This window comes from Leptosomus discolor, chromosome 1 (genome assembly GCF_034619465.1).
Source record: "Leptosomus discolor isolate bLepDis1 chromosome 1, bLepDis1.hap2, whole genome shotgun sequence".
Taxonomy (NCBI): Eukaryota; Metazoa; Chordata; class Aves; order Leptosomiformes; family Leptosomidae; genus Leptosomus; species Leptosomus discolor.
In genome coordinates, this window is record NC_141391.1 from 166,986,462 (window position 1) to 167,014,344 (window position 27,883).

The 27,883-nt window shown below is 41.7% G+C and overlaps 1 protein-coding gene across 4 annotated transcripts; it reads right to left on the minus strand.

Annotated features, from left to right (window-relative positions):
- On the minus strand, positions 1–27,881 carry TMPO (thymopoietin). Of its 4 annotated transcripts, XM_086480094.1 has the most exons (11): positions 27,576–27,881; positions 15,542–15,668; positions 13,710–13,868; positions 12,060–12,160; positions 5,394–5,513; positions 5,194–5,289; positions 4,525–4,635; positions 3,567–3,656; positions 3,413–3,478; positions 3,162–3,256; positions 1–1,902 (listed from the first exon to the last, which is right to left on the minus strand). In XM_086480094.1, the coding sequence occupies exons 1-11, from the start codon at positions 27,813–27,815 to the stop codon at positions 1,611–1,613; spliced, it is 1,497 nt and encodes a 498-aa protein (XP_086336220.1). In that variant the 5' UTR covers positions 27,816–27,881; the 3' UTR covers positions 1–1,610. The 4 variants fall into 4 exon arrangements, with proteins under 4 accessions (XP_086336220.1, XP_086336231.1, XP_086336227.1 ...); XM_086480105.1 differs by lacking the exon at positions 5,394–5,513; XM_086480101.1 differs by lacking the exon at positions 3,413–3,478.
- Positions 27,882–27,883: the final 2 nt, after the last annotated feature.

Sequence of the window (27,883 nt, forward strand, 5' to 3'; positions counted from 1 at the left end):
TTGTCTTGCTTTTGCTGCTTTTCAGCAATGCATTTATTTTGATAAGGAAAATCCACACACATTAAAATCATTTTTATTTTTCTGCATTTTGACACCAAAAGTGAATGTCTTATGTTACAATTTTCTATAGGATGGACACAAGTTTAGCTATTTAGATTACTCAAAAAAGCAGATTAAAAGGAAAAAAACAATCTTAACAGAAAAAAACCAAACTATTGCTTTGCTACGAATTACCATGTTTGTCCCAAAGTTCACAGAAAGTAAACCTTCCCCATAGCTATAGTCTACACAATAATTGTAACTAGAGTAAAAAGATATTGACTATTAACTAATGTTCTCAGCTTTTTATAAGTAGCACTTTAAGAATAAGTAGTATGATTTATTGCGTTTTTGTACCAAGCAGTTAAGACTGAACATCTGTATGCTGCAGATTTAAGCACACCAAAATGTATACATTCACTTTAAAAACATTGTTGCTTATCACTCTTCATTGGTAGTAGTGAAGTCAGCTGCCTGCTTGACTATGTTACACAATATAGAGTGTTTCAGCATGCTTCCACTGAGAAAAATATTCAACTGCATGAAAGTAGTAAATCTCACCTTAGAAGATGAAACTGTAGCAGAAAATGCAGCAATGCCCTCTTCATACAAGAATAAAACTTCATATGGAATTTTCACGTTTTGACAATACTTCTCTACATGAATAATCACATAAAGCTGTGTTGGAAAGACCTCGCTTTTTAAAAAAAAAAAAAAAAAAGAGACCACTGCTAAAGTCGGAATTTAGACTACTTCAGATAACAACCTTGACCCAAAACTCTATTTTAGTAGCAAATTATACTGATGTATTGATGCAATTTTTATTTTCCACACATATTACTAATAAATAAGTTCCTCTAAGACATCTCTTGCCAATTAGATTTGTATTCAGCTCCTACAACATTAAGCACTAAAACGAAGGGATACATTTAGATGACATAACGCTGAAACGGAGTTACTAATATGATACTAAGACTTTTACAGAAATGCAAACAGGTTTACAGTTACATTTACTAAAGAGTTACAGTAATCTACAGAAAAAGTTGTCGTTGTACTCTCCCTACATCCTAAAAAGAGATCAAATTCAGTTACATTGTTACTGAAAAAATGCATACAAAAATGCATTTCCCTTTATCACCTGTGTTAAAATCCTTCTCCACAATATTCTATAGAGACAAAAGTACAACTTCTTTTCTGTACAAAGGAAAAGCTTTAAAAACACAGCTTCACATTTTACTACATTTTTGCCCTTCTCAGCTTCCAAGTTCTTGCAAAAAACAAATATACAGTTTCTCAAAAACGAATTTAAAGGATGTCCACATTAAAAAAATAAAGCCTACAAAAAGTTCAAAGATCTAAAAAAATGTTACTCCTATGTCAGAGTGATCTCCTGCTAGTCCAAAGTCCGGAAAGTTACCGACGTCCATTTAATATTAGCTTTCTTCATTTATCCAATTTATCAGGTTCCAATCACATTATTTGTAAGAAGTCCTTGAGCCGATGAGAGGGCAGAAGAGTTCTCTACAATTAAAAATAGGAGATCAAATTGGGTGTGCCTTTCAGAAGGATACTTATTTGGCATCGCCCTGAGAGATCATATTCAGATATTTAGAGAAAGGATTTCCTTGATTAGTTTCCATAGACTGATAAACCAAAAACAAGAAGACCGAAACAACCACAAAGAGAAGAACTTTTATCCACAGGGGAACGGAGCGTTCTTTTTTTGTTGGTGGTTTCTCTGACTTGATGTCAGTTGAGGTACCATATTTTGAAAGATACTTCGAGAAACTTTCCTCCACTCTGAAGTCACTGTGCTCTATAGGCCGACTAGCAGCTCCTTTGATTGGTCTACGGCAGCTAGCACTGTTAATTAAAAAAAAAAAGGTTAAAATATTGCATATTGAAAAGAGCAAAGTTAGAGTTTTAGTTTAATTCAAGAACTAAAAAGAATGCAGTACTTGAAATACCAAATTCTAACATGTCTATCACTACTATTTTTGAAGTTAATCATTCAGTGTTCAAAAAAAAAACCCTGAAAAAAAAAACCCAAACAAACCACCTCAAATGCCACTTCACCTTATCCACACAAACAATGGATCACAACTGGCAACAAAACTCTAGGAAGTGTCTCTCTCTTTGCATCTTTAATGATTACTGATGCATCCTCACTGGGATTTCTAAACCTAAGATTGCCCCTGGCCATTAAAATATCTAATGATGGCTAAGCCAATACACAAAGCCAGAAGATAAAGCAGTAAGGGCTAAGAAACCCACATACTTTGCCAAGTCCTTATATACAAGGAGGACACATGCATGATTTTTATTTAAAAAGTGGCATAGTTTTAACTAGACCTCAAAACAAGAGAGAACAAAGCTGAGTGGTGAGCAGATACACCACAGTAGCAGTACCATGTATTCTCCTTACGGTAAGACTTCATGCGACTGTAGTTCAAATTGAAACTATAACTAACATGTTGGAAACACAAGAGTTGATTTCACATCTTAACATAGAGAAACTTTTTCTCGTGTTCTCTAAACAGGACAAAGTTTTGTGAATCACTTAATTATCCAGAGGATTTTTTTCAATTTTTGTTTAAATACAAACTTGTGAAGAAACATGTAATAGACCTTCCTAGACGTCAATCTTATCCATGCTAAAAGTAATCTTTGACTGCAACGGGACTGCTATTAAAGGAAAAAAACAGGGTATCTGAAAATTCTTTTTGGCTTTCAAGAAGAAAGCTCAAGTATACGCTGAGAGATCTTTCCTTATTTTAACAGCAGGCCTAAAGCAGTTGCATCTAGCCACAAACTTAAATATTGTGAGCCACTACCACAGAGAAGCCCTTTCCATTTAAATTCCACCATCCAGAAGTTTCAGTAATAATTCCTACTATAGTACTACCCTGTTCTCCCACCCCCAATTTAAATAAAGAAGAGGCTCTTTTGGCTAACAAAACTATGTATATAGAACAGAAGAGCTAGGTGGATGTCTCAGCTGTCATTGAGCCAGAGTGCAAAAACTGTTCCTCAGAAATCTACAAATAAAATCAAAAGATACATCACAGCTTAAACAGGTTTACAAGAACCAAGAAACAAGCCCCCATAAACCTTAGACGTACCTAATTCCTGTAGGTGTTGATACTTCATGAGGGAACATTTCCTTAAGAATATCCCTTTCTACTCTTCGTTCTTCTGCAGGAGTCCTCTCCAGCACCTAGGAAACCAAAATCAGTTACAGGCCTAGCAGACCACAAAACCAACAGCTCCTGCACAGCTATCTCAGTGACCGTAACCATGTGCAATTTGTAAGAATGAGTCACCCAGTGACATTCAAGAAGTTTACTTCTTGGGTTTTAGAGGTTAGTGTGACCTTTGTTTGTGGCAGCTGTCTGGTCACTTTTGGTGTCTTAAAGCATTCAGTGCTCTCCTCAGTTTCCTTTAAGACAAAGAATATGTTGTATAAATACAATACACCTGCCAGCCGATGATGTAGATGATCAAAAAAAAAAAAACTTAACCATCACCTCTATCATGGCTGTGTTGAGCAGATCACACAAGTGGTTGTGGCCAACACGATTAAAAAAGCACTGATGTGCACAATCTGTCTCTTCTTGCTGTAATAAACAATGCCACAGGACAGTAAGATACTAACTGAAAAAAAAAAAATTATGTTCTATTTCAAACTGCTTAAAAGTTTTCCACAACCTTCTATTTGACAACTAAGCCTACATTCCACTCACATTATAAACAAATAAAGCAGCCCATTTCATAAATCTCAGACCCACTGGTAGAACAGGCTTCACAAGTGTTAACAGAAGTTTTACCTACAGTAACTACACAAAGCAATGAACTCCATTTAAATTCAGCCAAGCGTTATCTTGTAATGTAGAATTCCACAATATTACAGTACTACGTGTTAACACAATTACATATACTTGCAGGTGCTTTAGACAGGTCTCCAACAGATACATAATTTTAACAGCTTGAATAGGTTAACAGTAAAAGAATTATTTTCTTTCTTGATAACTGACAGGAACCTACAGATGCTTTTTAAATTCCGGCTTTTGGTCTAAAGTAATATTATTTAATTCCCTAAATTAAGGCACATTTTGATTTTTCAGGATAGGCTGATTTACAAGATCAAAGAATTTAAAAGAAAAACCCCTACATCTTGTTCAGAAAAATAGCAGCACAAAGAGAAATAACAGACCAAAATATATTTGGTTTAGGAAAAAAAAGAAAGAAAAAAGAAAAAAAAAAAACCAGGATTTCCACACACCCCACCCCCTCACATCTGAAAGGTGAAGACAAATAAGTTTATATTCTTTCTTTTATGCCATGTGACAACACTAGTTTATTTTGACTAGTGCCACCTGGGCAATAGCATCCTTCACCCCTTCTGTACTATGGAGTAAGCACATACACACAAGAATCTTGTTCACAGAAAATAAGCAAGAGCAATCTAAGTTTTAATTTATTTACTTCAGCTGTCATCAATGGTTTCTTTGGTGTTCTTCTGGGCATGTCTGAGAGTTCACTGACTGACAGCGTAGGAGCTGCATGCTTGAAATTTCCAGGCACCCTATTGACAACCTGCCAAGATTCAAAATTGTTCAAACTCAGAATCAGCCAAAATACAAAGTAAAAGGGGGGGAAGGTGGCAGAACCAAACAACAAAACCTTTATGTGCTCTGAATATATGCATGTTAGGAGTTAACTCAAGAGGGTTACGTAACAGATACTCTGAAATAAGCACAGGAAACACATTGCTTATCATTCCAAGTAGTTTCTTTTAAGCCATTTAGAAACATACGAGCTATTTAGTTAAGAGAAAAGCCAAACTTAAAAGCAGATATTCTTCACGTACTTAAATTAAGAAAAGATCTAAGCTTTTAAAATAGTTCTTTTCAACTCTCCCCCCACCCAAAGCCATTGATGGGTCCTAGGTGTCTGCTTAGTCCCATCTCAAAGCGAACAGCATTAGGTACTAATACAGATACTGATTATGGGTTTCAAAGACTACTGAATAGTCTTACTTTCCTTAAAATAGTCTTCCATCTGTTCAAAACAGAATGATTCTGTCAGTAAAGACACATTACAGAAGAATACCACTTGCATGATTTATTAAACATATTTACTAAGTATATTTACTAGGGTCTCGTTGCTTGCAGTCAATATAGTTTCAGTTATGGGAGTACTCTCTGATATTACAGCATCATCTACAGGCAACTGTGCTGTAGCTTCCACCTGTTTGTTTAAAACAAACAAAAGAAAACAATTGAATAAAATAGCCACTGAGACCCAAACAGTGATTAAAAAAAGCTTTTCTATTATAATAAGCCTCTCATCACCCTTTTCCTTGGTGTTCTTCTCGACACTTTTGTAGACTCCCTAGAAAATGCCTGCAGAGGTCCGCTTTTTGAAGATCCACTTGTCCAGACAGCCTCAGTAACTTCATCTTGAGAATAGGTCTATTCAAGCATCAAACACATGATCAAACACGTGAAAGCCAGCTCTCAACATTGGATATCCACAACCAAAAGCCAGAATAGCATGCATACTCCAGAAGCAGTGTGTCTACAATCCAAAAAAGTGCGGATCCTAATACGCCCAGTAATGAATAGCTAGCTAGATTAGTAGTGTTGACCACCAGACTTAAGTTAGAGCACGTTATTGTTCAAATATAGAACTGATCAGACAATGGCCAACAGTAAAAACTGACAATTTGCTCACTGCAATAGAGTGAGCTGAGTAGCACAACAAGTAGTTACATCAAGTCACAGACAGCAGACATGCTAACTTTCAGGCCGACATTACCTACCTACACATACAAAAAAAATAATCCATGAGCATAAGCAGAAAGCATCACTTTGTTTACTACGCAGATAGGGGACTATACTCTCAAGCAGAGTTGGGAATGGTTTAGGCACAGCCACCTACATTTCAACAGGAACTAATCTCTAGCCATAGGGGGCAGTGGGAGATCATGTCTTAGGTTGGAGCGGACCCTAGAGATCATCTAATCCAACTCCCCTGCCATGAGCAGAGGCACATCTCAACTAGACTAGGTTGCTCAAGGCCTCATCTAACCTGGCCTTGAACACCTTCAGGGAGGAGGCACCCACAACCTCTCTGGGCAACCTATTCCAGGGTCTCACCACCCTCATACTGAAAAGCTTCTTCCTAAGATGTAGTCTAAACCTACTCTCCTTCAGTTTAAAACCATTTCCTCTTGTCCCATCACTGGACACTCTTGTAAAAAGTCCCTCACCAGCCTTCCTGTAGGTTCCCTTCAGGTATTGGAAGGCAGCTATAAGGTCCCCCCTGGAGTCTTCTCTTCTCCAGGCTGAACAATACCAGTGCCCTCAGCCTATCCTCATAGCAGAGATGCTCTAAGCCCCTGGATCATCTTTGTGGTCCTCCTCTGGACTCGTTCCAACAGATCTATGTCCCTATTATGGTGTGGACAACAGAACTGGACGCAGAGATGTTTTATAATCTTAAACGTCCCCGCATTCAGAGATGAAGCACACAATTTTTACCAACAGTAGGTTTAAATGATCAAGCCTGACACAGATCTTTACAAATTCAAGTAACGACATGAAGTGTCAAACTTTCATAGCTATTAACAAATACAGATCATTCCCTATGCCTTACTGCAAGTTTTATGCTCAAAGAAAAAATCCTCACAACTAATTCCAAACATAGACCTGGAGATGAAGGCCTGCTTCTTCTAGATTATATACAAGATTTTCCTTTTTAATTGCTTAAGTTTAAAATTAGAAATTATTACTTTGTTAATACTGAAATCTTTGCACATTAACACCTCATGCATTCATGTATTACGAAGTTTTTGGAAGTTACACTTGGTGCTGATAGAAGTTACATAGACTGGTGCAACTGTCAATTACAGGTCCAACAGCAGAAATAACTTCACTGGAACAGTATTAGTCCCAAAACAATGTGTTAAGAGTGCAGGCTGAAAAGTATTTATTTATCCAGGGCAGGGAAGGAAAGGTCTAACAATGACCTTATCTATTCCCCACTTGTATCTTCAAAGTTACTCCTGCGAAACAAGCTGAGCAGCTTTATGATTCTTAACATAAGTTCTGTATTACAGCTGCTACATATCCAGCAGAGGGAGCACAAGTGTTTCAGTCTAAAGTCACTGAAATACTTCAAAAATCAAACATCGTACGTTTATTCAGAGAGCTGAAGTCCAAACAGATTCAGATGCTTTGTATAAAATTGTAGATTTCAGCCTAAGCCTCTAATATTCTTTTCAATTCAAGTCAATAAACAGACTTCTGACAAAAGATCTCCCAAACCCTCTTTATAAATTCACCAGACACTGGCTTCTCTTCCCCATTAAGAAAAGTTTAACCTGCAACCTTCAATCACGGCGCCCCACCTCACCCCCATACACCTATTTGAGAGGTGTGCTTCTTTAGAAGCTCAGAGAAAAACACTAATTTGAGTCATTCCACTCAAACACATTCCCCTCAAGAAAGCAGTAAGGCAATTCTCTCATCCAACTAATGGAGAGCTCTGCTGCCCCAGGCTGTTTGATTTGTAACTCGTCATGTGCAGCAAAAGATGATCAGGAGTATTAACATGGATTCACCGGGGGAAAATCATGCTTGACCAATCTGATAGCCTTCCATGACAGCATGACTGACTGGGTGGACGAGGGGAGAGCAGTGGATGTTGCCTACCTTGACTTCAGCAGAGCTTCTGACATTGTCTGCCATCATATCCTCACAGGTAAGCTTAGGAAGTGTGGGATAGATGAGTGGACAGTGAGGTGGACTGAGAACTGGCTGAAGGACAGAGCTCAGAGGATTGTGATCAGTGGTGCTGAGTCTAGTTGGAGGCCTATAACTAGCCAGGTTCCCCAGGGGGTCAGTAGCGGGACCAATCTTATTCAACATATTCATGGATGAAGGGACAGAGTGCACCCTCAGCAAGTTTGCTGATGACACAAAACTGGGAGGAGCGGCTGACACACCAGAAGGCTGTGCTGCCATTCAGTGAGACCTGGACAGGCTGGAGAGCTGGGCAGAGAGGAACCTGATGAGGTTCAATAAGGGCAAGTGTAGGGTCCTGCACCTGGGGAGGAATAACCCCATGCACCAGTACAGGCTGGGGGTCGACCTGCTGGGGAGCAGCTCTGCGGAGAAGGACCTGGGAGTCGTGGTGAACAGCAAGTTACCCATGAGCCAGCACTGTGCCCTTGTGGCCAAGAAGGCCAGTGGCATCCTGGGGTGCATCAAGAAGAATGTGAGCAGCAGGTCGAGGGAGGTCATCCTTCCCCTCTGCTCTACCCTGGTGATGCCACACCTGGAGTGCTGCGTCCAGTTCCAGGCCCTCCAGTTCAAGAGGGACAGGGAACTACTGGAGAGAATCCAGCAGAGAGCTACAAAGATGATGAGAAGGCTGGAACATCTCTCACAAGGAAAGGCTGAGATACCTGGGGCTCCTCAACCTGGAGAAGTGAAGACTGAGAGGGGACCTTATCAATGCTTATGAATATCTAAAGGGCGGGTATCAAGAGGACAGGGCCAGAGTCTTTTCAGTGGTGCCCAGCAACAGGACAAGGGGCAACAGGCACAAACTGGAGCGCGGGAAGTTCCACCTGAACATGAGGAAAAAAAAAAAAAAAATCTTTACTCTGAGGGTGGCAGAGCACTGGAACAGGCTGCCCAGGGAGGCTGTGGAGTCTCCTTCTTTGGAGATATTCAAAACCCACTTGGATTCAGTCCTGTGCAAGCTGTTCTGGGTGAACCTACTTTGGCAGGGGGGTGGGACCACCTGATTTTCAGAGGTCCCTTCCAACCCCTGCCATTCTGTGAGTCTTCTAATGAAAACTCAGAAATACTTCAGTAAATAACCACCTGTCTCCTTAGTTAGTCAGATGCTTATCAGTTACGTGTTTTAACCAAGTTTCAAGTTTTTTCTTGCAGGAAAAGTCTAGGAAAAAAAACAGAATCTACTGCATAAGACCCACCCAGACTTCAGCAGAGCATATTCAACAGAAAAAATTTTTTTAAAAAAAAGCCCAAAACATATTGTTGTCTACAGTTATAGTCATCCTCACTATCAATTGATATCCCACAAATATCTGAACTAAATTAACCCTATTAGAATGTAATACTCACATTTAGGTACACCGACACCTTGTATATAACCAGAGAAAGCCACAATACGTGGTACACAAGTACTGTTCAGCATGTGCTTTTAACTGTCACGTTACTCATGAGCAGTGAAGCTATACAGATTATGAGTTTACCTCAGCTATCACTTACCAAGTTTTTTATTTGGTGTATGTCACATGAAATTTGTATGCAGCAGCTGTGACCCTGCATGTTTTATTTTTAAGCAGCCCAGCTATACAGGTAGCCAAAAAAAAAATGCAGAGAGGAGTAGAGGAATACCGCAAATGCATAATGTCTCTACACAAAGTCCCAAGGACAGAGAGTAGTTCTACATTGCTAGGACCCCTTAAAACTTACGTTGTTTAGCCTGCCTCTTTCTGTACAGTGCTATTTACTATAAAGCCTTAGGCTCAGTTTTGAACTCTAACCCTATATTCACCTGCCTGATTGGAGGAGGGCATTCAAATTAGGGTTTTCTTCCAACTTTTCCAGTTCACTACGAGGAGGCAATTAAACACAAACAGCTGAGCTCAAATTCGTCCAGCCCTCCACTGCTAACCGACTGATAAGACCCATGAGCCTGCTCAGCCTCCCCACCCAACTGCTTCTGCACAAGTGTGCTTAAAGACTTTTTCTTACAAGAACAGCAACATCTATCCATGCCAAGTGACAGACAATCTTTTCAGCTGTGTACATCTGGACTAAGACTAGTGCTGCACGAGACCTAGAAGTGACTAACAAGCCTGTTCACCACACCACACTACTAACCAGTTCAGCCCCACTACTCTTCATAGCCCCACAGCCTTTGAGCTGACACCACACAGTGCATGACAGTTGCACATAATTCTGCAGAATGAGTATGGTCGCTTCACACATTAGCTGCAGACTTAAGATCCACTTTCACAGGGAGAGGGAAAGAAAGAGAGAAAGATCTTCCACTTCTATTCTCAGCAAATATGACTACACACATTTGCTAGCCAAAAAACACTGAGTTGCTCTTGGCTTCAAGCAGCTGTAAATTTTTGTTGTGGGTTTCTTTTTTTTTCTTTGGGGGTTTTTGGTTTGGTTTTTTTTTGTAAAAGGTTTAACAAGCTAGAGAGTTAGAGTTCCTGAAGATTTTGGCATCATTTTGAAATTGGATCATTTTTGGATTAATCAAGTGATACTCCTTTGATTAACTACTGGTAATTAAAATATGCAAGTCACAAAATATTGCATCTATGCTGCACATGTAAAAGACTGCAAAACAAAACACATTAATGACCTAATGTTATTACAGTGAAATTTGATTACAAAAAATTGAGTAAGCACTCATCACTTGAAAACACCATAAAAATACATCACTATCTCCTGCTTTATTCTGTAAGTGGGTTCCTGAAGACTAGGAAGCTTTGTTTGTTGATAGCTGAATTAAATACTTCTATAACACTGAGGCTGGCAGGGATTTCTGGGTGAACACCAACTTAGAAAAAAGTAATCCTTAAAATACAAGAACCCCAAGATTCAGATGTCCATTATAAAAGATCATCATAAGCAGAAGTTGTCTGAATAAAGTAAAGAATATTTTGTGTGCTGAATTGAAATCTGTTCTACTTGTACCCTAAAAATCCAACTAAAAATAAGAACTAGTTACGGATCTCCATAACTCTGCTGTATTACCTGAGCTCACACAGCAGCATGTCACCTGCCTTAAGAGACATCCATAGCTAAAGCATGTTTATACATATGCACAGGAAATACCTGGCATTTACCATAACATAGTGAGAAAAGCCACTGATCTGCTAAAATACATGAAACTATTAACAGGTCATATTTTGAACCAATTTTTTTTTTTTTTTTTTTTTTTTACACACAAGTCCTTTACTGTACCACAACTCCACTATTTACTGGTCAGATGAATAACACTGTAAAGATCCTAAGTAACCTAAGCTGGGGAACAGGATATTTAGTGACACTATCACATCACAAGGGCAGATCTGCCAACCAGTCACCAAATGCAGTATTTGGACAGCAGTTTGAAATCCTGAGGTGCTTCTGTAAAATCCCTCTTTCACCAAGACAACACAGCTAATATTCTTTAGAAGTAAAGCACAAGTGGTACATAGAGCGAGACTTAAACTTATTATTTTTCTTATTAGAAGAAGCTTTCCAACAAATTAATGTCTACTCTAGTACTGCTGCTACAAGCACAACGGAGGACAAAATATTATATAGATAGCTAGTGCATGTGTGTAACACACAATGCACATACATACACATTCCTCTATATAAATATAGGCATATACAGAAGTACATCACTTCACATTATATTTAAATCACAGTCATTAAACAGATTAATTTAAAATGCATATCTATAGATATCAAACCAGATACATCATATTTATAATCTATGTATATGTATTTTATAACATTTGCTGAAACACCACACAAACAAAAAAGCAACCTTTTTCCAAACTTTTTTTTTTCCTTAAGAAACTGCTTCTTTTATTGAACCAAGTTGTTTACAAACACCCAGCAGGATGACATCAGCCCATCTGACTTAAAAACCTGTCAGGTTTCCAAAACTAAACATGTTAAGGTTGCCTATTATTTTTCTCTCAGAGCTGCGATAGTAGCTGGCAAGTCAGACAAACAGCTTTTAGCAGACCATAGTTTCAAATACTATCAGACAGGCTAAAAACAGCAGCTATAGTTAATTCACAAGGTGTTCATGCCGTATTAGAACAGGCTTTCTGAAAGAACTTTTAAAAAAACAGCATAGCCCACTTAGTCAAATGTGATTATGTTAAAAGTAGTAAGGTGTTTAGTGAGCACATCACCTGCAGTTAGTAGCCATTCCAGATGCCACTAAATTAAGCATACCTGGTTGTGTTCAACAACTCTTCTTTGTTTGAGTGCTACTGGAGTCTTCGTCCTGGCTTTCAATGGTTCTCTCTTCTCAAGCCTCAGCTCAGTCTTCGGATCTGTAATCAGTTTTAATATAACTAGTTTCTATAATACTACTGGTTGTTGTACTAGTTAAAATGAATTTTTATTAAAATACAATTGTTTTAAAGAGGCAACATAACTGTGATGAGTTACCATTCCCTTAAAAAGTGGTAAGATACAGGCAAGTTTCTCCACTGAATGTAAAAGAACAAAGACTTTTGAAGAACAACTTGAAAAATTATTTTAAAACACTGACCCTAGTATTTCCATTTTGTCCTAAAAATCCTACATTTGAGATTAGCTTTGACCAGCCAGCAGTTCCATTTAGAAACTGGTGTCAAGTTGCAATTACTTTAACCGAAGTACCATTACACTATAGATTGTAGTAAGGGCACTGAAGCTTTTCAACATTGTTTAGGCTGTTAGTTTTGTTTCCTTTAAAATAAGTCCTTTTACATAAAAATCATTTTTGATGCAGAAGGATGAATGGTTAGTAGTCATCACACCAGTAAGGGGATGTATTATTTTCCACCTCCTTTCTAAAATTCCAAGAGCATTACTCCAATATATGTAGAGTTTAGTTGTAGAAACCTTTTTTTTTCTGCCCCAGGGGGAGTGGTTTTGTTGTGGGTTTTTTGTTCCTCCCCAGAGTCTGAACAGTTTGGTAATCACATGAAGCAGATGTAAACATAATGAGATAGCTGTCAGTTGTGATTGGGCTCTCTGGCTGTCCTAAAACTAAATAAATAATTAAATCTCTAACATCCTTTCCCCACCTGAAAGTGCAAGAGATTAAAGTTTAAAAAGAAGCCCAAATATGCAAGAGAGATCCATCAAGTTCCCAGCTGTATTTCAGCCCTTTCTGTCCTGTCTCCATGGGAAGTTCTTGTAAAAACAAAAAAAAAAAATCCCGCCCACCCCCAAAAAACAAACCACACAAAATAAGTATCTTCTAACATCCCATTCGAGACACTCTTTAAAGTCTACACTTTTTTTACTGTTTGTAAGATGTATGATGGTGTGTTTGAGGTTCCACTTCCTGCACCCCTATACTTTTTTGATATAAACTTGATATTAAAACCACAAAAACCACATCCATGACTAATCAATCAACCCACCCCAAACTAAGTCCATAAGGAACAGAGCATAAAAGGGATTGAGTCACACGTGAGACACATTAAACATAAAAAAAGTACAAAGTTTCATAAACAAACATTCATACACATAGTAAATAATCACTGGGAGCATTGTAGGACAAAATTGCACTTGCACTTAAAGATGAAGTGCAAAGAACACTGGAACACTTAATATGCAATTCTCCTACCTATCAGATACACAGGCTCCAATCTGGGGAAAATGAACAAAAGGGAACAGTTTAGTAGCAAAAAGTATCCTTTCCCAAAACAGGCACCTGGATCGCTGGGCTAGTACTGCATGATCAAGTACACAACTCACATGGCCTACAGAGTATCTTAAAGCCTCATCGAATAGCAAGATCATGCCCTCTTTAGATATTTCTTCTACTGCAACTATTACTGATGGATAATTTGAACAGTTTACATGCAAGTTCCACTTAAGTCTTACCTTCTTCATTGTCGCTGTACTGGTCAGAATCATTATTTCCGTTCTGTTTGGTGTTCTCAGCAGTTGAAGAAATTGCTGGGAGAGGCACAGGTGCCTTCAGTTCTGGACCTTGCTCCATCAGTTTCAACAGTTTCTTCTCATAAAGTTTCCTAGTAGTAGCTGTAAACAAGGAAGGATACATGCTAAAGATACAGTTTTCACCTTTCCTGACTTGATTGCTAGAAATTGGCTGTTACATATTCCTTGGGAATCTCTGAACCTATGGTTTTTTATTTTTAATCCATCTGTACGGCCCAAAGAATATACCTCTAGGTATCTATCTCTACCTCTAAGACTTCTAACTTTTTGATTTAAGATAATTCTTAAGATAAACTTAGACCTGTTAATCCATCACAACCATCTATTGAAAGGGAATCTACCTGCTTCTTAGATACTTTGTTTTATACGCTGTTATACACAAGTCTTATGCCCTCAAAAAAAAAATTAGTGAGACTGATATTGCAAGGGCAATAGTTTCCATGAAAATTCCACTATTATCCTCTTAATCACTTTACCCTGGAATTAATGCCCCTTCCCCTTTAGTTTAAACTTTACCCTGATGACAAATTCAGCTCAGTAAGCATCAGAGGTGGTGCAAGTAAGCAGGAACAACAGAACTTCCCATTTGCTGCACCTAGCCATCAGGTTGCCTCCCCTGATCTAAGAGGACAAAGGTATCAAGTCTAGCACATACTTCCACGTCACGCCTGTGCCAGCAAAAATCTGTAGAGGCAACTGGTGCCTGAGCTGTTAGCTGCAGAAAAGTCTAACCTCAGAAGATTTCAGACAAGAGGAAGCCACTTTTAAAAAGAAGTGGCAGACTCTCACAAGAAACTGACTCCATACCCTCTAAGAACTAAGGCTTTCATTTAGATCAAATTTGAACATCTTTCCAGTGGACTACACAGGAACTGGAATACTTCAGAAGACTTGAGCGCTGTCCAAGAGGAACAGGTTGAACGGAAAGGCATACAGAATCAGCTAACAGAAAATATTATGCACAAGACTTTGAATACACACAAGACTTGAGGCTCCATCACTGGTATTCCCATCCACCCAGGATTTCAAGGACATTCCACAGAAGGCTCAGCACGCTACAGGTAACTATCTTTTTTTTTTGTATGTGAAGAGTTGTGAAATCAAAGTACCTTGCCATCAGGCTAGTGCACAATCTGAAAGGCAAGAAGCTTTTATTCCACATCACACGTGAACGCCCAAGGCAGGAGATTAAGATGGGGTCAAGACTTCTCCTGACGTAGGTTAGCATGCAGGATAGAATGTTAGGTTTAAGGGGCCAGGGGAAAAAAAAAAAAAAAAAAAAAAAATCAGCAAAGGAAAACATTACTGCACAATGCAGTGAGCAGGAAACGCTCTAGGGAAGGGGAAGTTCCATGTTCTCATTCTGCTCACAAAGCTATTAGGTTGTTATGTAAGACGTATTTTCTATTTAAGCAGGCCCCAGATCTCAACCTCTGTATCAGAAGACCTAACTACCCCAGCACTGAACTTTAACTAATGGTTACACAGCTTCAGGACAGAAGTTGGAACATCTCCAGCTGGCCTAGAACACAAGAGAAGCAAACTGTGGACTTGCCTACACTGCAATGCTTCAAGTCTTCTCAATGTAAATACAAATAGTTCAATGAAAACATATTAAGTAGAAAGTAGGATTGCAACAGTATTGGTAGTAAACTTAATTAGTAACTGTATCAGAGAAGCTTAGAGCACTCAGAACTGAAGTTTAGTGAGAAATATGTTGAACGGGTGAATATTTGCTAGTTCAGCTGACCTACCTACAATCGGGCCAGGATTTAGTCCATACTTCACAAGTTGCTCTTGAAGATCTTCATTACTCATCTCTGTTAAATCCAGGTCATCCTTCTCCTCTGGTCGGGGTTTGTCAGTTTTCTTCGTGGCTTTCTGTGAGTGTGCAAGGGAGAAACAAGAGACAAGAGTTTCCAGTTAATACCAAACACATCTTCTTCTAAGGGAACAGATAGATGTGAGAGTCCTAAACATACAAAACCAGAAAAAGTAATTATATTCTCCCTCACCATCACCAAAGCCTACGTGAAACCCTTCAAACATTTACACCTACTAAACAAGCTTATATGAGTTTCCTACTTATATAAGGAAATACCTGTTACAAGCCTCCGGTATAGCAGAAAAAAAAATCCCAAACTTACTCATTATTCTGATCACAGAATCACAGAATTAGGGGTTCGAAAGGACCTCAAAAGATCATCTAGTCAAACCCCCCTGCCAGAGCAGGACCGCCTACAGTAGATCACACAGGAACACGCCCAGGCAGGTTTTGAATGTCTCCAGAAAAGGAGACTCCACAACCTCTCTGGGCAGCCTGTTCCAGGGCTCTGTCACCCTCACAGGGAAAAAGTTTTTCCTTATGTTAATGTGGAACCTCCTGTGCTCCAGCTTGCACCCGTTGCCCCTTGTCCTATCACTGGACAGCACCGAGAAGAGCCCAGCTCCATCCTCCTGACACTCGTCCTTTACGGGCAATTATAAACATTAATGAGGTCACCCCTCTGCCTCCTCTTCTCCAAGCTAAAGAGACCCAGCTCCCTCAGCCTTTCATCAGAAGAGAGATGCTCCACCCCCTTAATCATCTCTGTGGCTCTGCGCTGGACTGTTTCAAGCAGTTCCCTGACTTCTTGAACTGAGGGGCCCAGAACTGGACACAATACTCCAGACGCAGTCTCACCAGGGCAGAGTAGAGGGGGAGGAGAACCCCTCTCAACATACTGACCACACCCCTTCTAATCCACCCCAGGATGCCATTGGCCTTCTTGGCCACGAGGGCACATTGCCGGCTCATGGACATCCTGCTGCCCACCAGGACCCCCAGGTCCCTTTCCCCTACGCTACCCTCTAACAGCTCAGTCCCCAACCTATACTGGTACACGGGGTTGTTCTTTCCCAGATGCAAGACTCTACACTTGCCCTTGTTGTATTTTATTAAGTTTCTCTCTGCCCAGCTCTCCAGCCTGTCCAGGTCTCTCTGAATGGCAGCACAGCCTTCTGGTGTGTCAGCCACTCCTCCCAGTTTTTTGATCCTGTGCTCTAATTTGAAGTTCAAGCATACAACAGGAGAGGATGTCTTTCCTATGACTGAAGAGGTAAGCTTCTAGCTGTTTCACCATTACTACACTAAGCTACAAATACTTCCATTGGCATTTCTTCACATTTTTCTTCTAATAGATCAACACTTCTTCCTCTAATGATACAGAACAAGTTCTTCAGTATCTACACACTCGCAACTAAGTGCCCAAAATCCCCATTCCCACCTATCCTGACGTTCTCTGTAAGATTATGTGATGTTACAAAGTGAGTGCAGGAAATGCAAAACCAGAAACACCCTCAAATTTTCAAAATCCTGCCTGTCAGCTTAGGCCTCTGCTACTGTAGCTCTCAGAAATCCTAAACCCAACTCTGGCAACACGACTTGAACAGTTGGCCACACACCACTACCACATACAGTTATCAACATAATCTGCCAAGATGCTACTCCTAATTTAGCAGTTTCCACTACATCCAAACAAAGTGATCAAAACATTTGTTCAACTTGGGAAGCCTTTGTTACTACAACAGACATTTCAAGCTCCAAGATCTGCAAAAACGTGAGGAGGTAAGACAGAAAAAAATATGCTTAGGAACTGCTTGCTCTCAACTAAGAAAAATCTTGATACTGCTTTGAAATAAGTCATATTTATCTCAAATATGTAGAATATAAACAAATACCATTTCTACACTTAACATGCTTCTGGGTTTTCTGGTACCTACCAAAGATTAAAATTCAAAACACAAGTATGTTATAACACTCACATTTAACATGTTTGGTTTTTTTTTTTCTTTCCCCTTGTTGTATTTAGTATGATAGCACTAAAAGACTGTAGGATGGCTGATATTAGTCAACATTATTTTCCTAGCCATTAGTGCCAGTTAGTACTGGTTTGCATGCAAGCTTGGTCTTGCCTCAAGTGTCTTGATGTTTAAAGCTAAACATGGACTGTGCGAGGATTTCCCAAAGGTAACTGACTCTCTAATGAAATTAGATTTTCCTCTTAACTCCTGGACTGTGAAAATCCCAGCATGATGAAATTAAAAATCAGCTGCTGAAAAGCAACAGAATCTAAGAGTTCATGCTATTTCTTAATTCTAACAAACAGACTCCAAGCAGTCTGAAGAAAGGATTACTAAAGTGGCAGATTTGACTAATGACAGATTTACAACTCACTTCATCAATCACTCTGTTCCTTTTTCATATAAAAAGCTACTTAGTTGAAGCAACTGAGACCACTTACCTACTACACAAAAAACCAACCGAACTGCAGCTATAGGGCACTTGTATTTACTTTTGAATGTGTGGTCAACACGATTTCAAGTTAAGTATCACATTAACAAGAATATCACATTCAGTGCATTTTTCTTCTGGACTACTGAACTGTCCCAACCGTGGAAAAGAGTTCCAAAAAACATGCTGGGTTTTCTTGTTGGGTTCTGTTTAGAGTGTCAACAGCTCTGGTGTTTGCACACATCACTAAGCAGATTAACCAAGATGCTACTTCTCTATTTCAGAAGAAAACTACCACCATGGTGCAGGAAATCAATGTTCCAATGGCACTTTTGAGAAACTGAAAACCTAACTTAACATATCTCTGCCTTTGTATCACTTAGAGGCCACAGAAGAGACTATAACAATATACACCAGAAGAATTACTCAGCATTCTACTAGACATTTTACAGAAATCTTAAACTGTCAGAAATCTAACTGCAACTAACAAGTAACAGAGTCCTCTAACACAAGTAAATTCACACATCTCATAGTATCTTTTTTTTCCCCTTCCAAGTACCATTTCACTTTTTCCTGCAGTATTATCACACATTAAGACCATCACAATAATCAGTTTCAGCAGAGAAAAAGGGCAGGGAGGGGATGAAAAACTGAAGGTAAACTACGTTCTTCAAAAATACGGCCAGATGCATTGATTACCTTGTGTTCTGTGAGGTCTTCAACATTTACTTTTGAATAACTGTTCTCCTTAAAGCAGAAGCAAATTACTTCACTTGTACAAGCAGAAAGCTGCAATTTAACCACTCACTGGACCACAAGATCAGTCCCTAGAAGCATAAGGCAGGAAAGAAGAATTTCTCTCATACCTTGGCTGTGGTACAACAGCACTGACCTCAGCAATAATGTTAGCTTTATACGATAATAGTAGTGGTAATTAAACCACCACTAAACTTCCTGTGCATCATCACAACTTATCCATGGGACTACACTGTGAGACAGATCAACAGCGCTCACTTTGAAATTTCTAATTGCAAATTAAAACGAAACAAATAAAACCCCACACTCACATTTTCCTGGGCTGGTGACCATTAGTAAAAATAAAGTTGTCTTACTGTCATGCAGAGGCCAACTTAAAATTAAATTGTGCCAAACACCAGGACTTGCAGCCAACCACTCTGCACATAATGTAAATACTCTTGCAACACTATACTCAGACCAGAGGATCTTCTAATTCCAGAGCTAGCATCATTAAGGAAATATTTCTACTCATTGTCATTTTCTAGAAAACAGAAGATGCAAAAGGATCTGCATACTTCACTTGAGAGAGATTTGTTCACACCAAAGAGATAGCAGCTTGGTAGTGGTATCTGCCAGGCTCAGTTTCAGACTAACTAGGACCCAACCCTTCAAACAAGTACTGAAGGGAACTACAAGCATGGGAGTCCCACACAGCATTGTCAGTCCTATGGCCACAGGAAAACAAGAGCATAAGAGAAGTTAGTTTTCCTCAGAGGGTCATCTCTCAACAGCAAAAAGCTTTCACCTCTTTTCAAAAACAAGAGGAGCAGAAAATGCAAGTGACAAGAATTCAGACCTGGAAGCTATCCCTCACCTCATCTTTGGCATTCCTGCTGAACAGAAATCCAGCAGCCACAGACCAGTTCATCAGACAAACTTTACAGATACTTTGGCTAGTTCTAGCATACTCCACCAAACACAAGTATAAGTAACATCTTGAAGAAGCCATTAAATAATAAAACAGACAACTATGGGACATCATCAAAAGAAGCATTTTCAAATCCCAAGTTAAATGGTACACACATTAGGATATTCAAGGACTTTAATCCCAAACAGGTGCAGCTTCATCACTAGAAGCAGACAGGCTCAGGGCTTCTTTACTACTTCTCTGAATGAGGTTAAGACAGGCTAAGAAAGCCCAAATCACACCAACAGAATGCTCTTTAATTCTCCAGTTTGTGCAGTGTCCTCTCTGATAACAAATAACTGTATTTCTTTTAGGGGAGGGGAAGATAAGGAACTGCACATACCAAGTCTCAATAACAGACTTATACTGTGAAATACAGAGGTCCCTATTCCCCTTGCACTTTTTATTCTATCGCACACAAACATGTCCTGCAGTAGAATGTTTTATTTTTTTTTTTTTAAACCAAGTCCTACTGAACTTTTTAACCTCAAACACCTCCAGACAATATTTAACAAAAGATACAGGACAGACAAAATAGGCAATCGAAAGGAAATTATGCAGCAGTAATTCAGGGATACTGATACACTCAACCTTAAGGATTCTTTACCTTTTAACCTTAGTTAATAAGAGCCAGACTTAGAATTTCCAAGCCTATGTACAGTAACAGTCCTAAATTGGAAGATTAGGGACCACTCAACCCTTCTACCCCCTCCTCCCCCTGAACACTAAATTCCATGTTACTCAGTGAAGGGCATGTACCCACTCTGAAAACTGATGAATGCTGCATAATGAAGAGCTGTTTCCAGAGAACCTAAGTGAAGGAGTAAAAATTCACGACAAAAAAACCCCAACAGATCAAGAAACCAAACTAACAGATGGTCTCATGGCTCAATCAACTGAATGCTGACCTGGAGATCTGGCTTGTGTATGTGTCCCTGCTGACATGCACTGCTAGACAAAAATTACTTCAACAGGATTATTTTATTTAAATATAACCGCCACTATTACACCAGCGGTCTAACAAGCATGTCTCCCTAGCTCATGAATCTAGAACTACAGAAAGTCTGAAGACGCAGACCAGCATGGCAGGACTTCTCACTGCAGCAGGAATTACTCGGTCACCTCACCCCTACTGCCCACAGCTGTCACTCAGACAGCAGACGAGTGCCATCTGAAAGGTCACAAAGGTGTTAATCTGCATTCTGGGTCACATTTGTACAGCACATCATAATTAAATAGGAAACACTGAATAGAGTCTCTTCCTTCACTGGGTAGCATATATGCTTTACATTCTTTCATCTATCTGAGCATGCAGTTTCACCTTCTACACTCCTAATCTTCATAAACTACCAGTTTTACTATTACCTTCCATTTTCCAATAGGGAAGGGGCTGAAACCATACAGTTATCTCAGCTACAGATACTATCACTACCACACCATTCTGACCCTAAAGAGCTGAAGCTGGCTTTTAATTTATTTGGCTACTTGATTGAAACAAAACCAAAAAAACCCACAAAACCAAAACCCACCAGCTTTACCTGACAGGTCTCTTCTATAACCTTTCAAACAGGCCCTTCAGGTCCAGATGCTCTCATTATACCTTCTTTAACAGAAGCAAGGAGGAAAGATCTGACTGATCTTTTCAAATCATCACTTTAAAGATCAAAAATATCACTCAGTGTGTTTTAAAAGAGATTCTTCCAGGACATGAAATGCACTGATAAGTTAAGTCATAAAAACCTACACATTCTGAGCTCTGAACAGCTCCTGTTTGGCAACAGTGTCATAGAATGGCTTGGGTTGGAAGGGACCTCAAAGATCATCTAGCTCCAAACCCCCTGCTATGGCAGGGACACCTCCCACTAGACCAGGTTGCTAAGGCTCCACCCAACCTGGTCTTGAACACTCCCAGGGATGGAGCATCTACAATTTCCTTAGGCAACCTCTGCCAGTGTCTCACCACTCTCAGGGTGAAGAACTTCCTCCTTGTATCTAGTCTAAACCTGCCCTCTCCCCGCTTCCAATCATTACCCCTTGTCCTATCACTGCAGGCCCTTGTAAAAAGTCCCTCCCCAGCCTTCTTGTAGGCCCCCTTCAGGTACTGGAAGGCTGCTATAAGGTCTCCTCGGAGCATTCTCTTTTCCAAGCTGAAGAAGCCCAGCTCTCAGCCTGGTCCTCATAGGAAAGGTGTTCCAACCCTCTGACCATCTTGGTAGCCCTCCTCTGGACTCGCTCCAACAGCTCCATGTCTTTCTTGTGTTGGGGGCTCCGGAGCTGGAGGCAGTATTCCAGGTGGGGTCTCACAAGAGCAGAGTAGAGGGGCAGAATCACCTTCCTCGACCTGCTGGCCACGCTTCTCTTGATGCGGCCCAAGATACTGTTGGCTCACGTTCATTCTATCATCCACCAGCACACCCAAGTCCTTCTCCCCAGGGCTGCTCTCAATCCGCTCATTTCCCAGCCTGTATCTGTGCTTGGGATTGCCCCAACCAAGGTGCAGGACCTTGCACTAGGCCTTGTTGAACTTCATGAGGCTGGCCTGGGCCCACTTCTCCAGGTCCCTTTGGATGGCCTCCCTTCCCTCCAGCATGTCAACCTCACTACACAGCTTGGTGTTGTGAGCAAACTTGCCGAGGGTGCACTCAATCCTACTGTCCATGTCTCTGACAAAGATGTTAAATAGCACTGGTCCCAGTACTGATCCCTGAGGAACACTGCTTGCCACTGGTCTCCACTCGGACATTGAGCCATTGATCACAAGTCTTTGAGTGTGACCTTCCAGCCAACTTCTTATCCACAGAGTGGTCCATCCGTCAAATCCATGTCTTTCCAGTGTGGAGACTAGGATGTCGTGCGGGACAGCGTCGAAGGCTTTGCACAAGTCCAGACAGACAACATCAGTTGTCTAGATGATATTCTTGGTATGTGCTTTAAAGCAGCACAAGAATGCCATTTCATAGCTATTTTTCCTTCGAGCTATCTGTCCTGATATTCAGCCCATAACTAACCAGGACCAGGAGCATCCAGAAGCAGATGGCTCCCCCTCCACAGCAAAAGGTGTCTCACATATCAGTCACTATCCTCACATATCACTATGCTAAATAGGCATAGGAAAAAAAAAAAAAAAAAAGTTGCTTAAAAACATTAGTAGCACTGGAGAAGCTGTCTCCTCTAGACAATACTACCAGACTGAGGCCCAAATAAGCATGATTTTAAAGCTTGTCTTCTCCTGGTAAGAGTATACAGCCAAAGTGAGTGCTTCCCCTCAGCCCCCACCGCCCCAAAAAGAGAAGTATTACATCTAAAGAAGTGGCCACATTTAAAATGGTACTTTCAAATATTTCATGAGGAAGCTCTTTTTTTAAAAAAAAAAAAAAAAAGTTTGGGCTTACTTTGATTTAGTGAATTTTATGTATCTGACAGCATTTGAAGACATCTTCTACAAAGCACACTGCGCTTTACGCAATAGGAGGGGGTTTTGCTGCCTCACATTACAAAGCTTAAAGACGCTTAGTTTCACTGAGGGGAAGATCTCACTATAGTAGGATACTTTAATTTTTAACTTTAGGTGCCAAAAAATTCCTAACTGCCTAAACAGTTTGCTGTTCCAAAGTATGATGGCTTCAGGGCCTGAAAACAATGCGGTCAGAACAAAACCCCTACAAGTTTTGATCTGCTCATATATGCATGTTAGTCATCTGTATGTTCACTACTGTATCAGAATTTAAAAAACAGGTCAAAATAAACCCCCACAAATATAAATGAAAAAGCAGCATCACTATGGATGCATGATGCTTGTCTCAATACATCAACTTTACATCAGTAGCATATTAAAGTTTTTATTTGTTCTGAGGGAGGTATAGGTTGGATGTAGTATGGATAGAGTTGTGCTGGAAGACTGATGAATTCAAAAGTCATAATTTGTAGTAGAGTTAAAACTATGGGGTTCTGCCTAATTGCTGCAGAGCTTTTATCAACAGAAAATGTGCACCCAAATGCATTATCAAATGCCCAGATCTTAGAAAAAAGAACCCTAAAATGACAGTGTAGACAGTTTAAAATTACTAACGACTAAGCAACGTCAAAAATTAACGGTCAGTATCAAGAGACCTGGTTTGACTTTACTGCCTTTTGCATGACTGCCACACGGATAGCCGGTGCTCCTTCGAACCTGTTTCTCGCACCCATTTTAAGGAAAGCGCCGCTCTGCCCGCCCGCGGCATCGCCAGTCGGCTGGCAGGTCAGGTACGGTACCGACCCAAACGCCACGGGAGCCCCCGGGCCGCCCCGCGCCCCCCGGCCCCGCTCGGAGGGTGCAGAGGCAGCGGCGGCCTCGAGGGCGCGGCCCCGGAGCGCCCCCTGGCGGCCCGCCCGCCCCCCGCAGCCCAGCCCGCCCCGCCCCGGCGGCAGGGCCGTACCCGCCCCGCCCCGGCCGCCTCGGCACGGGCACGGCAACGGCAAAGGCAACTCCGACCGGGCTCCTTGCGCTTGCCAAAGGGAGGAGCGAGCGGGCCCCGAGCGGGACGGGGGGAGGCTCGGCGACCAGTGACTGACAAGCCAGGACCACCCCGACTCACGCCAATGCGGTACCCGATCGCGATCCATTTCTCCACACGAAAAGCCGCATTAAGCAATGTATTTCGTACACCTCTGGTAGCCCATGCCCATGAAGTGCGGGCAGACCGCGTTCTCACTGCGACCCCAAACCCTCCAGAGGGCTCCAGCAACAGAGCAGGTGGCTCACTGGAGGCACCACGACGGCTCCAGGAGGCAGGCCCAGGGACAGCACAGCGCTCACCTGCTGTGTCGTCAGTACTACCGTGGAATAAGCACAAGCTCAAGAAGAAAAATATTACATCTCTCACTCGTGTTGCTGTTCTCTATTCAGAACTTCCAATTTTTTGCGCCAAGAGTCATTCCAGCCCTTTTCTACCTCTCCCTCCACACATTCAGCGTTCATTCCTTCATCCCACAGTAAGAGTGAACCTTCACTCCCAAATCAGTTTGTTTGGTTTTTGATTGTTTGCTCGTTCATGGGTTCATTTTTTTCTTCTAAAGGACTATAGAATATTCACCTATATACAAAGAAATACAAAAAAATAAGGAACAGCAGAAAGCACAGTGGGACAGAACCCTCCAAAATGCAAACCTAAGGAAGTCCTTCAAATGTTTTCACAAGTTAACACTAGCCTTGACTGAGTCATCTGCATTGAAGGGACTTCTGCAATTTTCAAGTTAAGCTGTGCTCAAATTTTTAGAGTGATACAGGAAACATGGAATGGAGCAGTCCAAATTTTTTAATCTCATATTAGATACTTTTGTAATATAGTCAAGTATTTTGGTGTTCTAGACATGTATAAAGAAGTTGATTGCCTAAAAGTTTGAATCAGTTGGTTTACAATCCCCCTCAATGTACACAAACCAATACTACAATTTCTAAGACCTGTAATAGATATTAAAATGGAACTAATAAAGCATTGCTACTTTGTTACTCAGGTCTCAATCTAGTAACAGAAAAGAGCCATGTTGTTATACCAGTACACCTTATAAAGTACTCAGTGCAAACTGTTTTCTGGTCCTTTTAAACGTACCTATAAAAGCAATACCCAAGATAAAACAATGGCATGACACAGAGGAGTAAAAGGCAGAGACTGCTGAATCCACCTTCGTTTCCGGAGCCTGCAGAGTGACTTACAGGAAATACGGGATTCCTTTATTTTATCCCTCCTTTCTGTAATGTCTTGCAGTCCCAGCTTCCTCCCTTTACCCCCTACTCTAAAAGAGTACTCTTTTTCTTCTCTTTTAGATGTCCGAGTGCTTTCTGTCCTGTCCTCTCCATCTTATCAAGATTTGTCTTTGTTTCCTTACCAGAATCCCACTCCCCTGGATGTCAAGACTTCCTTCCTTCTGTCTCTCTCTGCCAGCTGTTTCGGGGGCAAGTCACTCTGGACACCTGTACGTTGTTACTCTTTCAGAAGCAGAGCTGATCAGAGAAGCATCCTTATGCCAGCAAGCATTAACAGGGACAACAGCTACTCAAGCTACGAGCAGTTTCAGAACTACCTAAGCACTGCTTAAGACCACAGGTATACAATCAACCAAGCTTTTGGGGGGGGGGGGGGGGCGGGGGGGGCATGATGGGCCCAAACCCAAGCAACTGTTACAAAGTCACTGAAGTTTTGAAAGTTATGATGATACAGTGCTCCTATATTAACACACCCAAGCAGAAGTAGCACAGAGACCTCCAGACATTATCAGAAGCGGAGGAGTACCACCCATTCTGTAAACATCAAAAAAAGTCACCCATAACTGTTTAAGCTTAAGCACTGTGGAAAGGAAAGGAAAAATCAGATCTAGGAATTTCAGCAGTTACAGGACTTTCCTTCTCCTACAAGGATCAAACACACCAGATTCAAGCTCATCCTATTTTACTCAAAAGCACCTCATGAACGCTACAGGCAGACCACTCTATGTCAGAGACACGTCTAGTTCACTGTAAAGTTTCTCCAGTGAATGTCAGTTAAGTATTTGAACGAGACAAACGTTAAAAAGTGGTAAACAATTTTGTAAGAAATCTCCTCCTCTTTTAGTTGTGGTTTTTGTTTTGTAATTCAAGAACTGTTTGTTGGGTTTTTTTAAAAGTTAAAGTACAAAAGACCTTCAAAGGATTCCATTTCTCTGCACTCTCTATACAAGTGAGCTTTGAAAGACAGTATTTCGGATACAATTAAATACTTGTAATGTCACACACGTTACAACTGCTGTAGCTGGCATTCATTATCCAAGCCTTTGTGTGAGATCAGACAGCTTAGAATTATAAATAAAGAAAAAAAATCCTTTCTCAAAATATGTAAGTTTATAGACCACTTACTAAAAACAAATCGTATTTTCCCAAAGGGAAAAAATTCTACATAGCACCTGCTCCGCACACTCCCCTCCCCCCCCCCCCCCCCCCCCCCCCCCCCCCCGCCGCTTTCCTTACATGATAAAAGAAAGTATCAAAGAACGCAAGTAACAGTGGACGCAACTGACCATGCAGGAGAGGCGCTTTGCTATAAAACATATGCTTAGAGGTATGACAGACAGCTACATTGAGCAGACCCCCTTTACGCTGAACAGTCCACTTCACTAAACAAAACAAACAGGCTGTTCCTTCACAGCTTCATCCTTTCATCTGGAGGTATTTACAGAGAGTAGCGTTGCTCCAGCGCAACAGAGACCGCTGATGGGAGTCTTCTTTCCGAAGTTAAGTTGCAGCCTCCTACAGAGTTTCTCTCGCTTTATTCCTCCAACACTCCAACCCCCAGTAAGCATTTCACTTACGAAACCGCCCGCCAAATCACAGTAAAGGCTTCCCGATACACAGCCAGGGGGTCGCTTCACACTCCACGCGCGATAGCGCTGCCCCTCCCCGCCTGATGGGCCCCGCGGCCGCCAGCTGCTCTAAAGCCGCCGCCGAGCAGCTCACACGCGGGACGCGACCCGGAGGCGAAGCCGGCGGCTGCCCAGCACCGACCCCGCGGGTCCCAGTTCGCCGCCCGGCAGCGCGCGCCTGCCCCTCCGCCCCAGGCGGCGGGGACGGTCCCCGCCGGGCACGATCGCGCCCTCACGCCAGCCGGGCCGCGCCTCAAGAAAGGCGAGGCGGAGCCGCCCCCGGCCCCACACGGGAGGACGTGCGGGGAGCCGCGGCCGCAGGCGGGGGCGGACAGACCCATTCGGGCGGGAAAGCTGGCCCGGGGCCGCCGGGAAAACCAAGGGAAGGCAGGCGGGGGCCAGGATGCTGGCGCGGGAGAGGAGCGGCGGTACTCACCCGCCCGGCGGCAGCGCCGCGGTTCCTGGCGCCCAAAGGCGTCTGCTCCCGCTCCTCGTCGCTGGAGAAGTCGGGCTGCGCGGCGGCGGGCGGGTTGCGGGCGGTGAGGTGCTGCAGGTAGAGCTGCACATACACGTCCTTGCGCTGCTCGCCGCCCGGCAGGCTCACATTGTTAGCGATCAGCTCGCTCTTCAGCTTCTCCTTGGTCAGCACCGACGGATCCGCCAGGAACTCGGGCATCGCCGCCGGCCGCTGCCGCCGCCGCCGCCCTCCCGAGAGAAGCACCAACAAAGCGCGGGAGAGGGGGC

What these genes read in the sequence shown, in the direction of transcription:
- TMPO (XM_086480094.1), bottom strand. Translation starts at nt 27,815, where the DNA reads ATGCCCGAGTTCCTGGCGGATCCGTCGGTGCTGACCAAGGAGAAGCTG. An exon ending in AAATCCTGGCCCGATTGTAG is followed by an intron (nt 13,869 to 15,541) that starts GTAGGTCAGCTG and finishes CCTTGTTTACAG; the next exon opens with CTACTACTAGGAAACTTTAT. An exon ending in AACCATTGATGACAGCTGAA is followed by an intron (nt 3,657 to 4,524) that starts GTAAATAAATTA and finishes TGTTTATTACAG; the next exon opens with CAAGAAGAGACAGATTGTGC.